Source organism: Aegilops tauschii, chromosome 1 (genome assembly GCF_002575655.3).
Source record: "Aegilops tauschii subsp. strangulata cultivar AL8/78 chromosome 1, Aet v6.0, whole genome shotgun sequence".
Lineage (NCBI taxonomy): Eukaryota > Viridiplantae > Streptophyta > Magnoliopsida > Poales > Poaceae > Aegilops > Aegilops tauschii.
This window is the reverse complement of record NC_053035.3, coordinates 257,099,757-257,115,811: the sequence shown is the minus strand read 5'-3', so window position 1 is coordinate 257,115,811 and position 16,055 is coordinate 257,099,757. Positions and strand designations below refer to the sequence as shown.

At 43.5% G+C, this 16,055-nt stretch overlaps 1 protein-coding gene across 4 annotated transcripts; it reads left to right on the top strand.

Moving 5' to 3' along the window:
- Positions 1-8,063: 8,063 nt before the first annotated feature.
- Positions 8,064-15,564, top strand: LOC109745687 (DNA ligase 1). Of its 4 annotated transcripts, none has more exons than XM_020304804.4 (18): positions 8,064-9,303; positions 9,393-9,509; positions 9,737-9,838; positions 9,922-10,035; positions 10,874-11,104; positions 11,184-11,278; positions 11,453-11,540; positions 11,761-11,892; positions 12,637-12,749; positions 13,338-13,439; positions 13,704-13,765; positions 13,860-13,931; positions 14,007-14,080; positions 14,176-14,232; positions 14,738-14,815; positions 14,900-14,977; positions 15,057-15,170; positions 15,277-15,564. In XM_020304804.4, exons 1-17 carry the CDS (start codon positions 8,206-8,208, stop codon positions 15,123-15,125), a joined length of 2,682 nt encoding a protein of 893 aa, XP_020160393.1. In that variant the 5' UTR covers positions 8,064-8,205; the 3' UTR covers positions 15,126-15,170; positions 15,277-15,564. The 4 variants fall into 4 exon arrangements, with proteins under 4 accessions (XP_020160393.1, XP_073351913.1, XP_020160391.1 ...); XM_073495812.1 differs by having other exon boundaries at positions 15,274-15,564; XM_020304802.4 differs by having other exon boundaries at positions 13,860-14,080.
- The last annotated feature ends 491 nt before the right edge of the window (positions 15,565-16,055 follow it).

Genomic DNA, 16,055 nt, shown 5'->3' with positions numbered 1-16,055 from the left:
GGAGATTATGCGTCAAGTATAGGAGCTGCTCGACAAAGGTTATATACGCGAATCTCTTAGTCCTTGTGCTGTTCCTATTATACTAGTGCCTAAAAAGGATGGTACGTCGCGTATGTGTGTTGATTGTAGAGGCATTAATAATATTACTATTCGTTATCGTCATCCTATTCCTAGGCTAGATGATATGCTTGATGAATTGAGTGGCTCTACAATATTCTCCAAAGTTGATTTGCGTAGTGGATATCATCAAATTCGTAAGAAATTGGGAGATGAATGGAAAACAACATTTAAAACTAAGTTTGGTTTATATGAGTGGTTAGTCATGCCTTTTGGGTTAACTAATGCACCTAGTACTTTCATGAGACTAATGAACGAAGTTTTGCGTGCTTTCATTGGACGATTTGTGGTAGTCTATTTTCACGATATACTGATTTATAGCAGATCTTTGGAAGAATATTTGGAACATTTACGTGCTGTTTTTATTGCTCTACGTGATGCACGTTTGTTTGGTAACCTTGGGAAGTGCACCTTTTGCACTGACCGAGTATCTTTTCTTGGCTATGTTGTTACTCCACAGGGAATTGAAGTTGATAAAGCCAAGATTGAAGCTATTGAGAGTTGGCCGCAGCCCAAAACGGTCACACAAGTGAGGAGTTTTCTTGGACTCGCTGGTTTCTATAGGCGTTTTGTGAGAGATTTTAGCACCATTGCTGCACCTCTCAATGAGCTTACAAAGAAGGATGTGCCTTTTGTTTGGGGTACCGCACAGGAAGAAGCCTTCACGATATTGAAAGATAAGTTGACACATGCTCCTTTACTCCTACTTCCTGATTTTAATAAGACTTTTGAGGTTGAATGTGATGCTAGTGGAATTGGATTAGGAGGTGTGTTATTACAAGATGGCAAACCTGTTGCATACTTTTCTGAAAAATTGAGTGGGCCTAGTCTGAACTATTCTACTTATGATAAAGAATTATATGCTCTTGTTCGGACCTTAGAAACATGGCAACATTATTTATGGCCCAAAGAATTTGTTATACATTCTGATCATGAATCTTTGAAACACATTAAAAGTCAAGCAAAACTGAACCGTAGACATGCTAAATGGGTTGAATTCATTGAGACTTTCCCTTATGTCATTAAACACAAGAAGGGTAAAGAAAATGTTATTGCTGATGCATTGTCTCGTCGTTATACTATGCTTTCACAATCTGACTTTAAAATATTTGGTTTGGAGACCATCAAAGATCAATATGTGCATGATACTGAATTTAAAGATGTATTGCAGAATTGTAAAGAAGGTAGAACATGGAACAAGTTTGTCGTTAACGATGGATTTGTGTTTCGTGCTAACAAGCTATGCATTCCAGCTAGCTCCGTTCGTCTTTTGTTGTTGCAGGAGGCGCATGGAGGAGGACTAATGGGACACTTTGGTGTGAAGAAGACGGAGGATATACTTGCTACACATTTCTTTTGGCCAAAGATGAGACGGGATGTTGAGCGTTTTGTTGCTCGCTGCACTACATGTCAAAAAGCTAAGTCACGACTCAATCCTCATGGTTTATATATGCCTTTGCCTGTACCTAGTGTTCCTTGGGAGGATATGTGACGCCCCCGATTTGACCGTACACTAATCATGCACGCAAATGTGTACGACCAAGATCAGGGACTCACGGGAAGATATCACAACACAACTCTAAAACATAAATAAGTCATACAAGCATCATAATACAAGCCAGGGGCCTCGAGGGCTCGAATACAAGTGCTCGATCACAGACGAGTCAGCGGAAGCAACAATATCTGAGTACAGACATAAGTTAAACAAGTTTGCCTTAAGAAGGCTAGCACAAACTGGGATATAGATCGAACGAGGCGCAGGCCTCCTGCCTGGGAACCTCCTAACTACTCCTGATCGTCGTCAGCGGGCTGCACGTAGTAGTAGGCACCTCCAGTGTCGTAGGTGTCTTCGTCGACGGTGGCGTCTGGCTCCTGGACTCCAACATCTGGTTGCGACAACCAGATAGAAAGGAAAAGGGGGAAAAGAGGGAGAGAAGCAACCGTGAGTACTCATCCAAAGTACTCGCAAGCAAGGAGCTATACTACATATGCATGGGTATATGTGTAAAGGGGCATATCAGTGGACTGAACTGCAGAATGCCAGAATAAAAGGGGGATAGCTAGTCCTGTCGAGGACTACGCTTCTGGTCATCTCCATCTTGCAGCATGTAGAAGAGAGTAGATTGAAGTCCTCCAAGTAGCATCGCATAGCATAATCCTACCCGGCGATCCCCTCCTCGTCGCCCTGTTAGAGAGCGATCACCGGGTTGTATTTGGCACTTGGAAGGGTGTATTTTATTCAGTATCCAGTTCTAGTTGTCATAAGGTCAAGGTACAACTCCGGGTCGTCCTTTTACCGAGGGACACGGCTATTCGAATAGATAAACTTCCCTGCAGGGGTGCACCACATAACCCAACACGCTCGATCCCATTTGGCCGGACACACTTTTCTGGGTCATGCCCGGCCTCGTAAGATCAACGCGTCGCAGCCCCACCTAAGCACAACAGAGAGGTCAGCACGCCGGTCTAACCCTATGCGCGCAGGGGTCTGGGCCCATCGCCCTATGCACACCTGCATGTTGCGTACGCGGCCGGAAGCAGACCTAGCCTAGTGGCGTTCCAGTCCAATCCGGCGCGCGCCACTCAGTCGCTGACGTCACGAAGGCTTCGGCTGATACCACGACGCCGGGATACCCATAACTACTCCCGCGTAGATGGCTAGTGCGTATAGACCAAATGGCCAGACTCAGATCAAATACCAAGATCTCGTTAAGCGTGTTAAGTATCCGCGAACGCCGACCAGGGCCAGGCCCACCTCTCACCTAGGCGGTCTCAACCTGCCCTGTCGCTCCGCCACAAAGATCCACTTGCGGGTACTCCTACGAGCCGACCCGACTTTAGTCATCACATGTGTCATGTATATAGTATATAAGTATATACCCGTGATCACCGCCCAGGTGATCGCGACCCGATAGTATAGCACAGCAGACGGACGAGAATGTAGGGCCACTGATGGAAAACTAGCATCCTATACTAAGCATGTAGGATTGCGGGTAAAGGTAACAACAGTAGTAGCAAGGATAGGCTATGCATCAGGATAGGATATCGGAAAGCAGTAACATGCTACACTACTCTAATGCAAGCAGTATAGAGAAGAATAGGCGATATCTGGTCATCAAGGGGGGGCTTGCCTGGTTGCTCTGGCAAGTAGGAGGGGTCGTCGACTCCGTAGTCGAACTGGGCAGCAACAGTGTCGGTCTCGTAGTCTACCGGAGAGAAGAGGGGGGAAGAAACAGTAAATACAATGCAAACATAAGCATGGCGATGTGTGACATGACAACGGTGCTAGGTGTGTCCTAATGCGACAGTAGGTGGTACCGGCGAAGGGGGGGAACATCCGGGAAGTATTCCCGATGTTTCGCGTTTTCGGACAGACGGACCGGAGGGGGAAAGTTGCTAGTTCGATAGGTTAGGGAGGTGTGGTGGACGAACGGACTGCGTATTCGGATTCGTCTCGTCGTTCTGAGCAACTTTCATGTTGAAAATATTTTAATCCGAGTTACGGATTAAAATATATGATTTTCTAAAGATTTTATTAATTTCTGGAATTTAATTAATTATTTAATTTAATTCGAAATTTGGATTTATGACATCAGCATGATGTCATGCTGACATCAGCAGTCAACAGGGGTTGACTAAGTCAAACTGACATGTGGGTCCAGTGGGACCCACCTGTCATTCTCTGTTTAGGTTAATTAGGGTTTAGCTAAATAATTACTGTTTAATTAAATTAATTACCTAATTAGATTAATTTAAACAGGATTAATTAACTTAATTAATTTAGTTAATTAATTAAGACTATTTTTATTTTTATTTTTATTTTCTTTATTTATTTATTCATTAATTTTTATTAATTAATTTATTGTTTTTATTATTGTTATTATTATTATTATTATTATTTATTTTTATTTTTCATTTCATTTCCCTCTTTTTTTTTGTAAACGTTCTGTGTGGGGGGGCGCGGGCCCCGTTTGGCAGTGGCCCAGAGGGGGCGATGCGGGTGCGGGTTACGGGCGCGGGCGCGGGCGCCCGTTAGTGTGCGCCGCGGCACCCAGAGGGGCGCCGGCGGGCAGGGCGCCGGCCGGGGTAGGGCGAGGCCGGGGCACCCGAGCTAGCGGGCGTCCGCCGGCGAAGCTGTAGGCGGGCGGCCAGGGGGGGCGCGCGGGCGCGCGGCCGGGAGGTCGGGCGTGGGGGGGAAGAAGCAGCGAGGGGGGGCGCGGTCGAGGCCATGGGCCTGCACGCGACGGCGACGGGAGCAGCAGCAGGTAGCGTCGGCAGCGGGCGCACGTGCTCGAGGGGGGGCGGACCGCGGCCAACGGCCGAAGCTTGGGCGACACGGGCATGGCCGAGCGCGAGGCTGCGGCGCGGGCCGCGCGGCGGGGCAAGGGAAGGAGAGGAGGACGAGGCGCGGCGGTGCTCACTGTGGCCGTAGGGGGACTGGCAGCGGGGCGCGGGGAGCAGTTGAGGACGACGGCGACGCGGTGTCGGGGTGCAGGCCGGCGAGGAGGCAAAGGCAGGCCGGCGGGGCAGCGCTCCGGCGAGGCGAGGGCGAGGCCGGCGGGGGCGGTCGGCGACGGTGGCCTCCTCTCGATCCCGTTCTGGATCGGGGGAGGGAGGAGGAGGAGATATTTCGGGGGTGGGGGGGAGTGTCGGTGGGGGTGAGGGGTACCGGGGAGTGGATAAGGGGAGAGGGGGGCGCGGGGTGGGCCGGCCCATTCGGGCGGCTGGGGGCCCGCGTGGATGGCCAGCTGGGCCAAAGGGCTCAGCGGGGGGGGGTTGCCTTTTTTTTATTTGCTTGTTTTCTGTTTTTATTTCTTTTGTTTATTCTCCTTTTCTGTTTTATTTAATTTTACAGTACTTAAGAATTTTATAAATTTGTGTTTCCTTTACTATAATTATTTTTGTAATATTCGGCACCGCCCGAGCATTTTTGTTTCCACTTATGAAAACTTTAATTGTTTGACTTATTTTGAATTTAAATTTTGAAACGTTTTCGAATCATTGCGAGGTTAGCAACAGTAACCAAAGTGACGTGGCATGATTAGCGTGGGATTACTGTAGCTTGATTCCCCGGGCGTTACAGGATATATCTATGGACTTTGTTTTAGGTTTACCTCGAACAAAGAAGGGGAGGGATAGCATATTTGTTGTCGTGGATAGGTTCTCGAAAATGGCACACTTTATACCATGTCATAAAAGCGATGATGCTGTTAATGTTGCTGATTTGTTCTTTCGTGAAATTATTCGCTTGCATGGTGTGCCAAATACTATTGTTTCAGATTGTGATACTAAATTTCTTAGCCACTTTTGGAGATGTTTATGGGCTAAGTTGGGGACTAAACTGCTTTTTAGTACTACTTGTCACCCCAAACTGATGGTCAAACTGAAGTAGTCAATAGAACATTGTCTACTATGCTTAGGGCTGTTTTGAAGAATAATAAGAAAATGTGGGAAGAATGCTTGCCTCATATTGAATTTGCTTATAATCGTTCGTTGCATTCTACTACTAAGATGTGCCCATTTGAAATTGTGTATGGTTTCCTACCTCGTGCACCCATTGATTTGTTGCCTCTTCCATCTTCGGAGAAGGTTAATTTTGATGCTAAACAACGTGCTGAATTGATCTTAAAAATGCATGAGTTAACTAAGGAAAACATTGAGCGTATGAATGCTAAATATAAACTTGCTGGAGATAAGGGTAGAAAACATGTTGTCTTTGCACCTGGAGATCTTGTTTGGTTACATTTGCGTAAGGATAGGTTTCCTAATTTGCGCAAATCAAAGCTAATGCCACATGCTGATGATCCTTTTAAGGTGTTAGAGAAAATAAATGATAATGCATATAAACTTGAGCTGCCTGCAGATTTTGGATTAGTCCCATTTTTAACATTGCAGATTTGAAGCCTTATTTGGGTGAGGAAGATAAGCTTTCGTCGAGGACGACTTCATTTCAAGAAAGGAAGGATGATGAGGACATCAATATCATTGTTACACCCACAACCCCTGCTACTATACATACTTGACCGATTACTAGAGCTCGCGCACGCCAATTAAATTACCAGGTACTTTCGTTTTTTGGTAATGATTCTAATGTTCATGAGAATATGATGCTGCCTAAATTGGATACATTTGTTTTGCTTACAAATGAAGGGCCTAGCTTGGAGAAGGATGAACATTTGAGCAAGAACAAGCATAGAGTTGATGGCATGCGCAAGGGAGACAAGAACAGAGTTTCAAGTGATGATTTCAGGACTTTGAAGCCACTATAATGAGTGCATGAAGCCTTGGACGAAATATACAAGATGCCACTTATAATTTTCATCCAGAGGCTATTCTAGGTGCCGCGTCACCTTATTTTTGGGCCAGGCCCATGTAATTTCAAAATACTTCAATATAGGCTATTTTTAGAGTCCGTATGTGTGGGGAAACAAGAGTTAGGGTGGGTTTCGGACCCCTCCTCCAAGGGCCACGAAATCCACCTCTTCCTCCATATATACAGCCCCTAGGGCATTGTTTAGACTTTGGGTTTTGTTTAGATCAAAAGTTCGCCATAGTTGCAACTTCGCGTACTTAGTTTGTGTTCAACGACCAGACCAAGACGTCACAGAACCCCACCTTCATTAATAAAGCTTTCCTCTTATATTCGCAATATCTAGATTGCAATATTAGTTTCTTGCTTGTTCTTCGTTTGCTCGCAGGAAACAGGCCCTCGTGGTCAGGTTGATCGTGCTCCGGCATGGTCAATAACCCTCGGAAGTTGGCTTAGCGATTGCTAAGGCGCGACGCCTCGCACGTTCGTAGTCGGATCGTCAAGGTCGACTCCCTCAGAAAATGATAGCCACCATCTCATCGAAACATCGGGAAACCTTTGCCTCTGTCACATATTAATCCAAATGATGCCAAAATAGAAAGATCTCAAACCTACATAATAAATTAGAAGAATTGTGACACTGTAAATAATCATTTTTTTATAATCAGTTTAAAAATGTAGAATGATTTGTTGCCATGGAGAAGACAATAGAGAATTTTAACTTCATGATTTTTGGGAAGCCATGTATTTTTTTAACAAAATGTTCGCCTTTCATATTACATTGGGCGAGTGCAAAGCTTAGGGACAATGTTTGCACTAATCAAGCCATAATTAAGGTAACAATGGATATGACATTCTGATGGTCGGAAGAATGAGGGTGTGATTAGTTTATCACCCCAACTGACTAACCCGACAAATTAGGCCACTCTTCTTTTTCGTTGTTGAACTCAGTGCCTATAATATTCTTAAGGATGCAACTATTTAGGGTTCTTAATTTTGAATTCAATTGCTATTGAAATATTTGAATTACCAAATCAATATTTTTGGTTCTTAGCATGAACAAATAACTAGCACCAATTTCTCTCAAAAGAAAACAAATAACTAGCACCAACATCTCGCAAGATTTTCGAAGTGTGTTTGAATTCAAGTCGGATTAATGTATTTCGGAACCAACCAAAATCAATGAAATGTCTGAAACTTCGGCACATTTCATTGAAAAAACAGAACTGTGGTCCTATTACTGTTTGGACATTTTTTAGTTTTCATTATGACGACGTTCCCACCTGCGGCGTCTCCTGCGACAGTTCGAGCACCAAGGGCGAACCAGTGGATCCCTCCACAGGAAAACTATGTCAAAGTTAATGTGGATGCAGCAGTATCAAGGCATGGAGCTTACAGTTCGGTTGGTACAATCTCAAAAAAATAAAAATTGAATTGAGAGTTTTTTTTGGGGTTGAATTGAATTGAGAGTTTTCCCAAAACAATAAAAAAAAGGTGTAAACCGGGCAAATGTTGTCTGATAACACCAGCTTTATCCCCGTTTAAACGAGTAGCGAATCATTTGAGGAGTTTCCCAGAAGACCGAGGATGGACTGCCCATATAAACGGAAACGAATCGGGAAAATGAGAATAAATTGTTGAAGCCAAGGCTTTCTCCCTGCCTGCAATTCCCCAACCAAAGTCGCCTCTCGCGCCATCCATCGTCCCCCCGCCCGCCCCAACCCACCAACGCCAAGGCCCGGCCGGCTCACCTCTAAAACCCTCCCCCCACCCCCTTCATGTTCCTCCCTCGAGCCACCACCTCGCTCCACTCCCTGCTGCGATGCCAGTTCCGCCCGCTCCCCTCGCCTAAAACCCTAGCCATTACCCTCGCCCCGCCGCCCCTGCTCCTCTGCCCCCGCCTCTGCTCCTCTTCCTCCTCCTCCTCCCGCCGCGCCCCCACTGCCGCCGTCAAATCCGGCGAGAAGAGGCCGCCCGCGAGGTTGAGGAGGGCGGAGGCGGTGCCGCCGCTAGCCGCGGGAGGAGCGGCCATGTCGTCCTCGGGAGGCGCCGGGGGGAAGCGCTCCGTGGCGGATGTGCTCATGGGGAACGCGCGGGACGCCGCCAGGAAGGCCAAGAAGGGGGCCCCGGCCGCCTCCGGGGTCCCGTCTCCGAAGAAGCCCAGGACGAAGACGGCCGCCGAGGCCGACGGCGCGACGGCCGAGCGGGCGGTGGACGAGAAACCGCCTTCGCCGGCCAAGTCGCCCGTCAAGTCAAAGCGCCCGTCGTCGCCACCCAAGTCCAAGTCGAAGGCCGACGACGCTCCTGAGGCCAAGAAGAGGTCCCCGTCGCCCACGAGGTCCAAAACGCTAGCCGCGGCCGCGAAATTGGAGGCCGCGGAGAAGCCCCTGTCGCCGAAGAGGGCCAAAACCCTAGCGGCCAAATCTGACGCCAAGCCCTCTGACCAAGCCCTTGTCTCTCAATCTAAAGACCAAGCGTCTCAATCCGAGGATAAGAAGACCAAAATCTCAAATGCCACCAAGTCAGAGGAGGTGAATACCACTCTCGAGCTCAAGAAGAAAGGCAGTGAGTTTGATCCCATGGCTGCTGCCTACTGGAAGCCTGGCGAGCCTGTGCCATTCCTCTTCTTGGCTCGGGCACTCGACCTCATCTCCAACGAGTCTGGCCGGATTGTCATTACAGAGATCCTGTCAAACGTGTTCCGTACGATTATTGCCACAACACCAGAGGATCTCCTTGCCACAGTATACCTCTCGGCTAACCGGATTGCGCCACCTCACGAAGGGATTGAGCTTGGTATTGGGGATGCATCAATCATCCGTGCACTTTCCGAGGCATATGGCCGCAAAGAGGAGCATGTCAAAAAGAACCTCAAGGTTGTTAGTTGTGAAATTTAGGTTCTGCAGTGAGCAACAGCAATGTGGTTTGAGCATAAACTGATTGCTTCATGTCTTCGTCACTGTAGGAATTGGGTGATTTGGGGCTTGTGGCAAAAGCAAGCAGGTCGTCACAGAAGATGATGTACAAGCCAAAACCACTGACAATATCACGTGTGCTTGATACCTTTCGTACAATCGCAAAGGTAATATGCTTTCTCATTTTTCTCAAGCTAAAGAGTCATTTTAACCCTTGCTGTGGCTTGATATTCTCAAAATGAAATGATTTTTTTTCTATTGGGTTGATTTTGAAATGCTTAATTATTAGAAATAAATCCACTCTGTTTAGTAATCGATTATATTGGAGAGATGATTAGCTGGTTCAGAATGCAGTGCCACTTCAGAAATCACTTAGCAAGCATAATGTTTTCAGGAATCTGGCAAAGACAGTCAAGATAAGAAAAGAAGCCATATCAAAGGACTTCTTGTTGCTGCAACAGACTGTGAACCCCAATACATTATACGACTTCTTCAGGTAAATATTGCAATGTTTAGTTAAATGCACTTAAGTATTCATATATTCTTTGCAAGAAACCCCTGAACTGGCACTTGTTGCAGTCGAAGATGCGTATTGGGTTGGCAGAGAAAACTGTCCAAATGGCTCTTGGGCAAGCTGCTGTATATTCTGAAAAAGGGTCCCCGCCAAAAAAAGTCCAATCACCTTTTGAAGAGGTTGCTGCACTTATTTCTCCTATTTACAATTTTACATTAATTATATATTTGTGCGGATAGGTGTTGAACTCTTATTGTCTGCATGCTGTTGCAGCTTTTACTAATTTAGTCTACCCCTCAAGGCTTGTATCCTGCTGTTTCTATGATTTTTTGGCAACATGCTGAATTCCTTTTTTGTATCCCTGTTGCTTCTCTCAGAATATCTTGCTACCTTGGGGTAAGGATTTATAAAAAATCATTTCTGTCATCTGAAGCCATTGAGGCTTGTACGGTACTCCCTCCTTTCACAAACCTAAGATGATTTGGATATTTCAATATGGACTACATACAGACTGAAATGAGTGAACAAACACACTAAAACGTGTCTATATACATCCAATTCAGGAAAAAGTTAGAACATCTTATATTTGTGAACGGAAGGAGTATGTTTGGCTGGTGACAATGTTATCAATTAATTGGTCATGCCTCTTTGCCCACTCTGTTTGTCTTGCCAACATGGCTAAAACATGGGGTGGCAAAACCTTGACCAAAAGATTCACTGGCCAAATTTTTGGTGGGGTGAACTTGTGCTCAAACAAACACACCCATAATCCTTCTGTAGTGGCTCCTCTAATCACTACTTAATCTTGTTGAACTATTGTGAAATTGTAACATATAATAATTATATATCTTTAGTCGCTGTTTTTGTAGTTTGTAGTATTGATCCTAGCATTGTGTTGTGTGCATGCGCAACATGTTCTCATGTTTTCAGTTTTCTTTCTCATATTGCCTGAAATCTGTGCATGGATACTGACTAGTATGATCATTCTGATATTTCTGTACCCTCTGTTCTGTGTAGGCCGCAAAAATAATTAAAGAAGCATATTCAGTTCTTCCAATCTATGATAAAATTGTCCCGACTCTTCTTGATGCTGGTGTTTGGAAACTTCCAGAAACATGCAATTTCTCCATAGGTGTCCCTGTTGGTCCTATGTTGGCAAAAGCAACGAAATCTGTCTCAGAGATTATCGACAAGTTTCAAGGTCGTGAGTACACTTGTGAGTACAAGTATGACGGTGAACGGGCCCAGGTACAAGCAAGCCTCATGGGTATTAGCTATTTTTTATATTTTGCCCATGCTAATCTCAAATAACACTATAATTTGCAAGATTCATTGCATGGAGGATGGAACAGTAGAAATTTATAGTCGGAACGCTGAAAGGAATACTGGGAAGTACCCTGATGTTGTTGATGCAATTTCTAGGTATACTTACCTTCTCATTTCACCTACCAATTTATTGAAGCTCCATGCCTATATGTGCTAGCCTTGATAAGCTAGAGCTGTTTACAAACTCATAGCTAATCTGTATGTCCATTGCGCATTTCCTGGTGCACTCCTAATTCTGAGAATTAACAATTTTTACTTATCTCAATGCAGAATCCGAAAGCCTACAGTTAAGTCATTTGTCTTAGATTGCGAAATTGTTGCTTATGACCGCGAAAAGAAAAGAATTTTACCCTTTCAGGTTTGTATTTTTTCTCTATTAAGATGAGTAAGCTCACTTCCATTGATCACCATACTTATAACTGAGTTTATAACCTATAGCTGATGTACAATGAAAACTGTTGTATGTAGTAGATGAACTAATGCCTCTGGTTATCATACTTACCTTAATTTTTCCTAGTTTTTATGTACCTTGTCACTGCTAGTTGTAAGGATGCTGAGATCTTTCTCCTTACTTCCAGATACTCAGCACAAGGGCCCGCAAGGGTGTTACTATAAATGACATCAAAGTATCAGTCTGTACTTTTGGCTTTGATATCCTTTACATCAATGGGAAACCTCTTCTCCAGGAACAACTTAAAGTTCGCCGAGAGGTATTGTACAAGTCATGTAGACTCCTAATAATATATAATTTCATTCTGCTGTCTAGTTGGGTTATCTATCCTATTCTGTAGGTATGTCCTCAGAAAGTTGTGATTGCAGATTTCTTTTGTTACACCATATTTGTTAGTCGTACTCCCTCCGGTCCGGTGTATAGGGCTCACTAGCAATTTCTATTTGTTCCGAAACACCACAGAAATAAGGCCCGCTAGAATTAATTAGGCTAATTAATTGCAACAGCTGGCGCTCTCTCTCCCCGCACGAATTACTCCTGGCCGCACCCGTGCGCTAGCAGCTCCTTTCTTTTGGTTGCATGCAAATGTGAACGGGTGCTAGCAGCTCCTTTTGGTGGGCCTCAAAGGCGCTTGGGTTGCCAGCCTTAAAAGCAGGAATTAAATAAAAGATCCTAACTAATCGCTGATAGGTGGAGACGTACGAGAAGAGGAGATGGAACGTAGCCAGTAGAAATCCACCTTGGTCGCGCTGCGATTCCTAGCGAGCCCTATACACCGGACCGGAGGGAGTAGTGTTTTACTTGAGCCATTGTAGCAGAGCTTGCCATTAATTCCCTAATCATGTATATTGTACATGTATATCCACAGAAACTGGCATAGTGTACAATCTGATTATTGATAAACCAGAAAGTGATGTGGTTGCACCCTAAAAAAAGACTAATTCATTCGGCTGTCTTGACTCTCGAAAGATGTAGTTATTTATTGGCTTTGAATACTTGGCAGCATCTTTACAACTCTTTTGAGGAAGTGCCAGGTGTTTTTCAACTGGCAACTGCAATTACATCAAATGACCTCGAGGAGATACAAAAATTTCTTGACTTATCTGTCAACTCCAGGTAATTGGATTTTGTAGAGCTTTCACTTTACCATTAGCCAGCTTATATGTTTGCTACCGATGAGCTTTCCTTGTTCACTTTATACAAAGCAAATAACAGTCAAGTTTTCCATAAAAAATAGTACTTACAACGCATTCTATTGTTTGCTTCACTTCACATTGGCCTCCTATTGTTAGATCTATTTGATTGCTGTGAGAGGACATCCTACAAAATCTTAGCCACCTTGGATATATACATATCTGTGAAAATAAGTGGTCAAATAAGCAAGTGTTAACTGTAGCATCTATCACTCTGTTCCTAAATATAACTCTTTCTAGAGATTCCAATATGGACTACATACGAAGCAAAATGAGTGAATCTACACTCTAAACTATGTCTATATACATCCGCATGTAGTCCATACTGAAATCTCTAGAAAGACATATATTTAGGAACGGAGGGAGTATATATCAGGACTCCAGTAAAGGAAAAAATGGGTGGGGGCGTTTACATGGAACTGTGTTGTGAAGGGTTTATTATCAATGCTAACCACCGCCGTTTTCTTTTGCCAATTTTTTTTCTGGCACTAAGATTTAAGTGATTTTGAAGTTGTGAAGGGTTGATTATCAAGACATTGGATACGGATGCTACATATGAGCCGGCGAAGCGGTCAAACAATTGGTTGAAATTGAAGAAAGATTACATGGACAGGTTAGCATATTTCATGCCATCCTGATTTCACTCCTCATTTTTGCCTGCACAACATGGAAATCTAGATAATAGTTATGGAGCACAGGATATAAATTGCATATTTATCCCTCATGTTATTATCTCATCATTTATGCTGTGACATGACACCTTACTATGAAGTTTTGGGTTGTCAACAAGTTTTTACAGTAGAGACTTATTTGATGTCAGTAAAATAAATACTACTAACATTTTGTTCTGCCAATGGTGTATTGCTCTTTTGGCCAGTGTTGGAGACTCTTTAGACTTAGTGCCAATTGCTGCTTTTCATGGAAGAGGAAAACGAACAGGTAATTAAACATGCATACTGAAGATTAAAATAAATTGATTATTATAGTTCTGTTTGCATTTATCTGATCGTTTTTTGCCTTTTTTCTTAATAAGGTGTATATGGGTCGTTCCTCTTGGCATGCTATGATGAGCATAATGAAGAATACCAAACAATCTGCAATATAGGTATATTTTTTGTAACCCTAAATTACTTGAATGGTGAATCAATTCTTTATATTCTTCATATTTATATAATTGTAGGTACTGGATTTTCTGAGCAACAACTTGAAGAACGTTCTACGAGCCTTCGAAGTAAAGTAATAAAGAACCCAAAGGTGATACATTAATTGACCAGCTTGTTGCATAATGGTTCTTTTATTAATATCCTGCCCTGTTGTGAAGGTATATAGTAATGCTTTCTTTTTTGCAGGCATATTATAGGTTCGCTGACACAACTGACCCAGATGTGTGGTTTGAGCCGTCAGAGGTAATATGCACATTGAAACTTAAGTAGTTACTATTAGTTCGTTATATATTTTTTGTTCACTTTTGTCATTTGTCATTGCTAGTCTTTATTTGATTGATCTTAGCTTGTTCTACTATTTTTGATTTGTAATGAAAGAGTGATGATTAACCCATTATCATTAATAATCTAGCAACTTCAGAGTGAACATATTTTTCTATGTTCTTAAGGCCATGTGCTGGTTAGTTCTCGAGTAACTAATAAGGAAAGAACTTATTCCTTCTATATCTTGCCTCCCATTTATTTTGAAGTCACGGAATCTATTTTCTTGCTGTGTCAGTTCATGTATAGCAATGAGAACAGCGCGTTTAAGGTGAAAACTAGCATCTACTTGCATTTTATCTGCATTTGGTGTTGACTCTGAAAATTGTTGGCTATATATACACTTGATAGCTTAAGGGGGTTATGATGATTTTAATTTCAGACTTGCTGGTGTTTGCAAATCTAATCATTTTTCACTGGTCATCAGGTGTGGGAGGTCAAAGCTGCTGATTTGAGCATAAGTCCAGTTCATCGTGCTGCTAATGGGATAGTTGATCCAAATAAGGTTGGTAATGTTATTTGATTTCCTCATCCCCCCATTTCTAAAACATGCAGAGTATGGCGAGACTAAAGCTTGAATTGAAATCAGGGTATCTCTCTAAGATTTCCTCGTTTGTTGCGGGTGCGTGATGATAAAAACCCAGAACATGCAACCACAGCTGAGCAAGTAAGTTGTCTGTTGCTTTTTTCTTGATGATATGTATGTAGTTTAGAGTTTTCATGCGGATTTGTATTTAAATTCCCAGGTTGCTGACATGTATCGTGCTCAAAAAATAAACCACTCGCACAACCAAGAAGATGAGGATGATGACTGAGATTGACCCCATTTTTATGTGCATTTGTATGCACGACTTGTTGAGGTAAACACCAGACACATTTTCTCCTTGTTTAACTTGGACAGTTTATATGCATGTTTACCGCTTGTTGGATAATTGTTTGCTTCCTGTCTTTGTGAACATTTAGCAGGACATGGTCAAGAATGCATGTCCAGTGATTTGCTTCGTCGTTGTTGACATCTTGAGATCTGTTCATTTCATGTAATCCTGTGCAACTTTTTGTTTGTTTTCTGGTTTTAGTGACGAAATTGTAATACATGCTATTCAGGTGGTGTGCATGGTAGGAAAATTGAATAGTTGCAAAGTGTACTAACACAACCCAAAGATGTGCATACGGCAGCTTTCATTTGGCGAGAGCTGTGGATGCTACATTTCAAAACCCGATCCTCCAGATTAATTAGAGTTAAGTAGTTGTGCACAGGCCTCAGGTGTTTATGACACCTTAGTGAGTGGTTGCCTTCTACCAACATAGCGGATGCTTTTTTCTACGCTACCTTTTCAAAGGAATTTCAGTAAATTAATAATTAACTGAAGCAATTGAATAACTTTGAGAGCAGAGTAAGATGTACGATATCAAATCCACTACTTGCATCATTAAATACCAAGCTTGTGCCCGGCCCTGGCGAGGGAGAGGAGATGACAGTGGCGCGCCTTGCTTTAGTGTTTATAGTCGTTGTTAGATGGTCTATGAATTTGGATGCAATTCATTATCATTTCCGATGTTCGCTGTACTGTCATGATTGAAAAAAAAGCTACAGCTTTTCTCGCAGGGTGGCACGGCGTGACCTTCACTACAGCTGGTGTCAGGCTCGGGCTATTACAAAGCTATCTTCGCCGATTAGGGCTCTGGAGGGCGGACATGTTTACTGTCGTATTCTTCGCCCAGACTACCGCCTCACGGTAGTGCGC

Bases quoted from the DNA above. Each gene is read 5' to 3' on its own strand.
- LOC109745687 (XM_020304802.4), top strand. From the start codon at position 8,206: ATGTTCCTCCCTCGAGCCACCACCTCGCTCCACTCCCTGCTGCGATGC. The intron at 14,816-14,899 runs GTTGGTAATGTT...AATTGAAATCAG, and splicing joins GGATAGTTGATCCAAATAAG to GGTATCTCTCTAAGATTTCC. The intron at 14,978-15,056 runs GTAAGTTGTCTG...TTAAATTCCCAG, and splicing joins ATGCAACCACAGCTGAGCAA to GTTGCTGACATGTATCGTGC.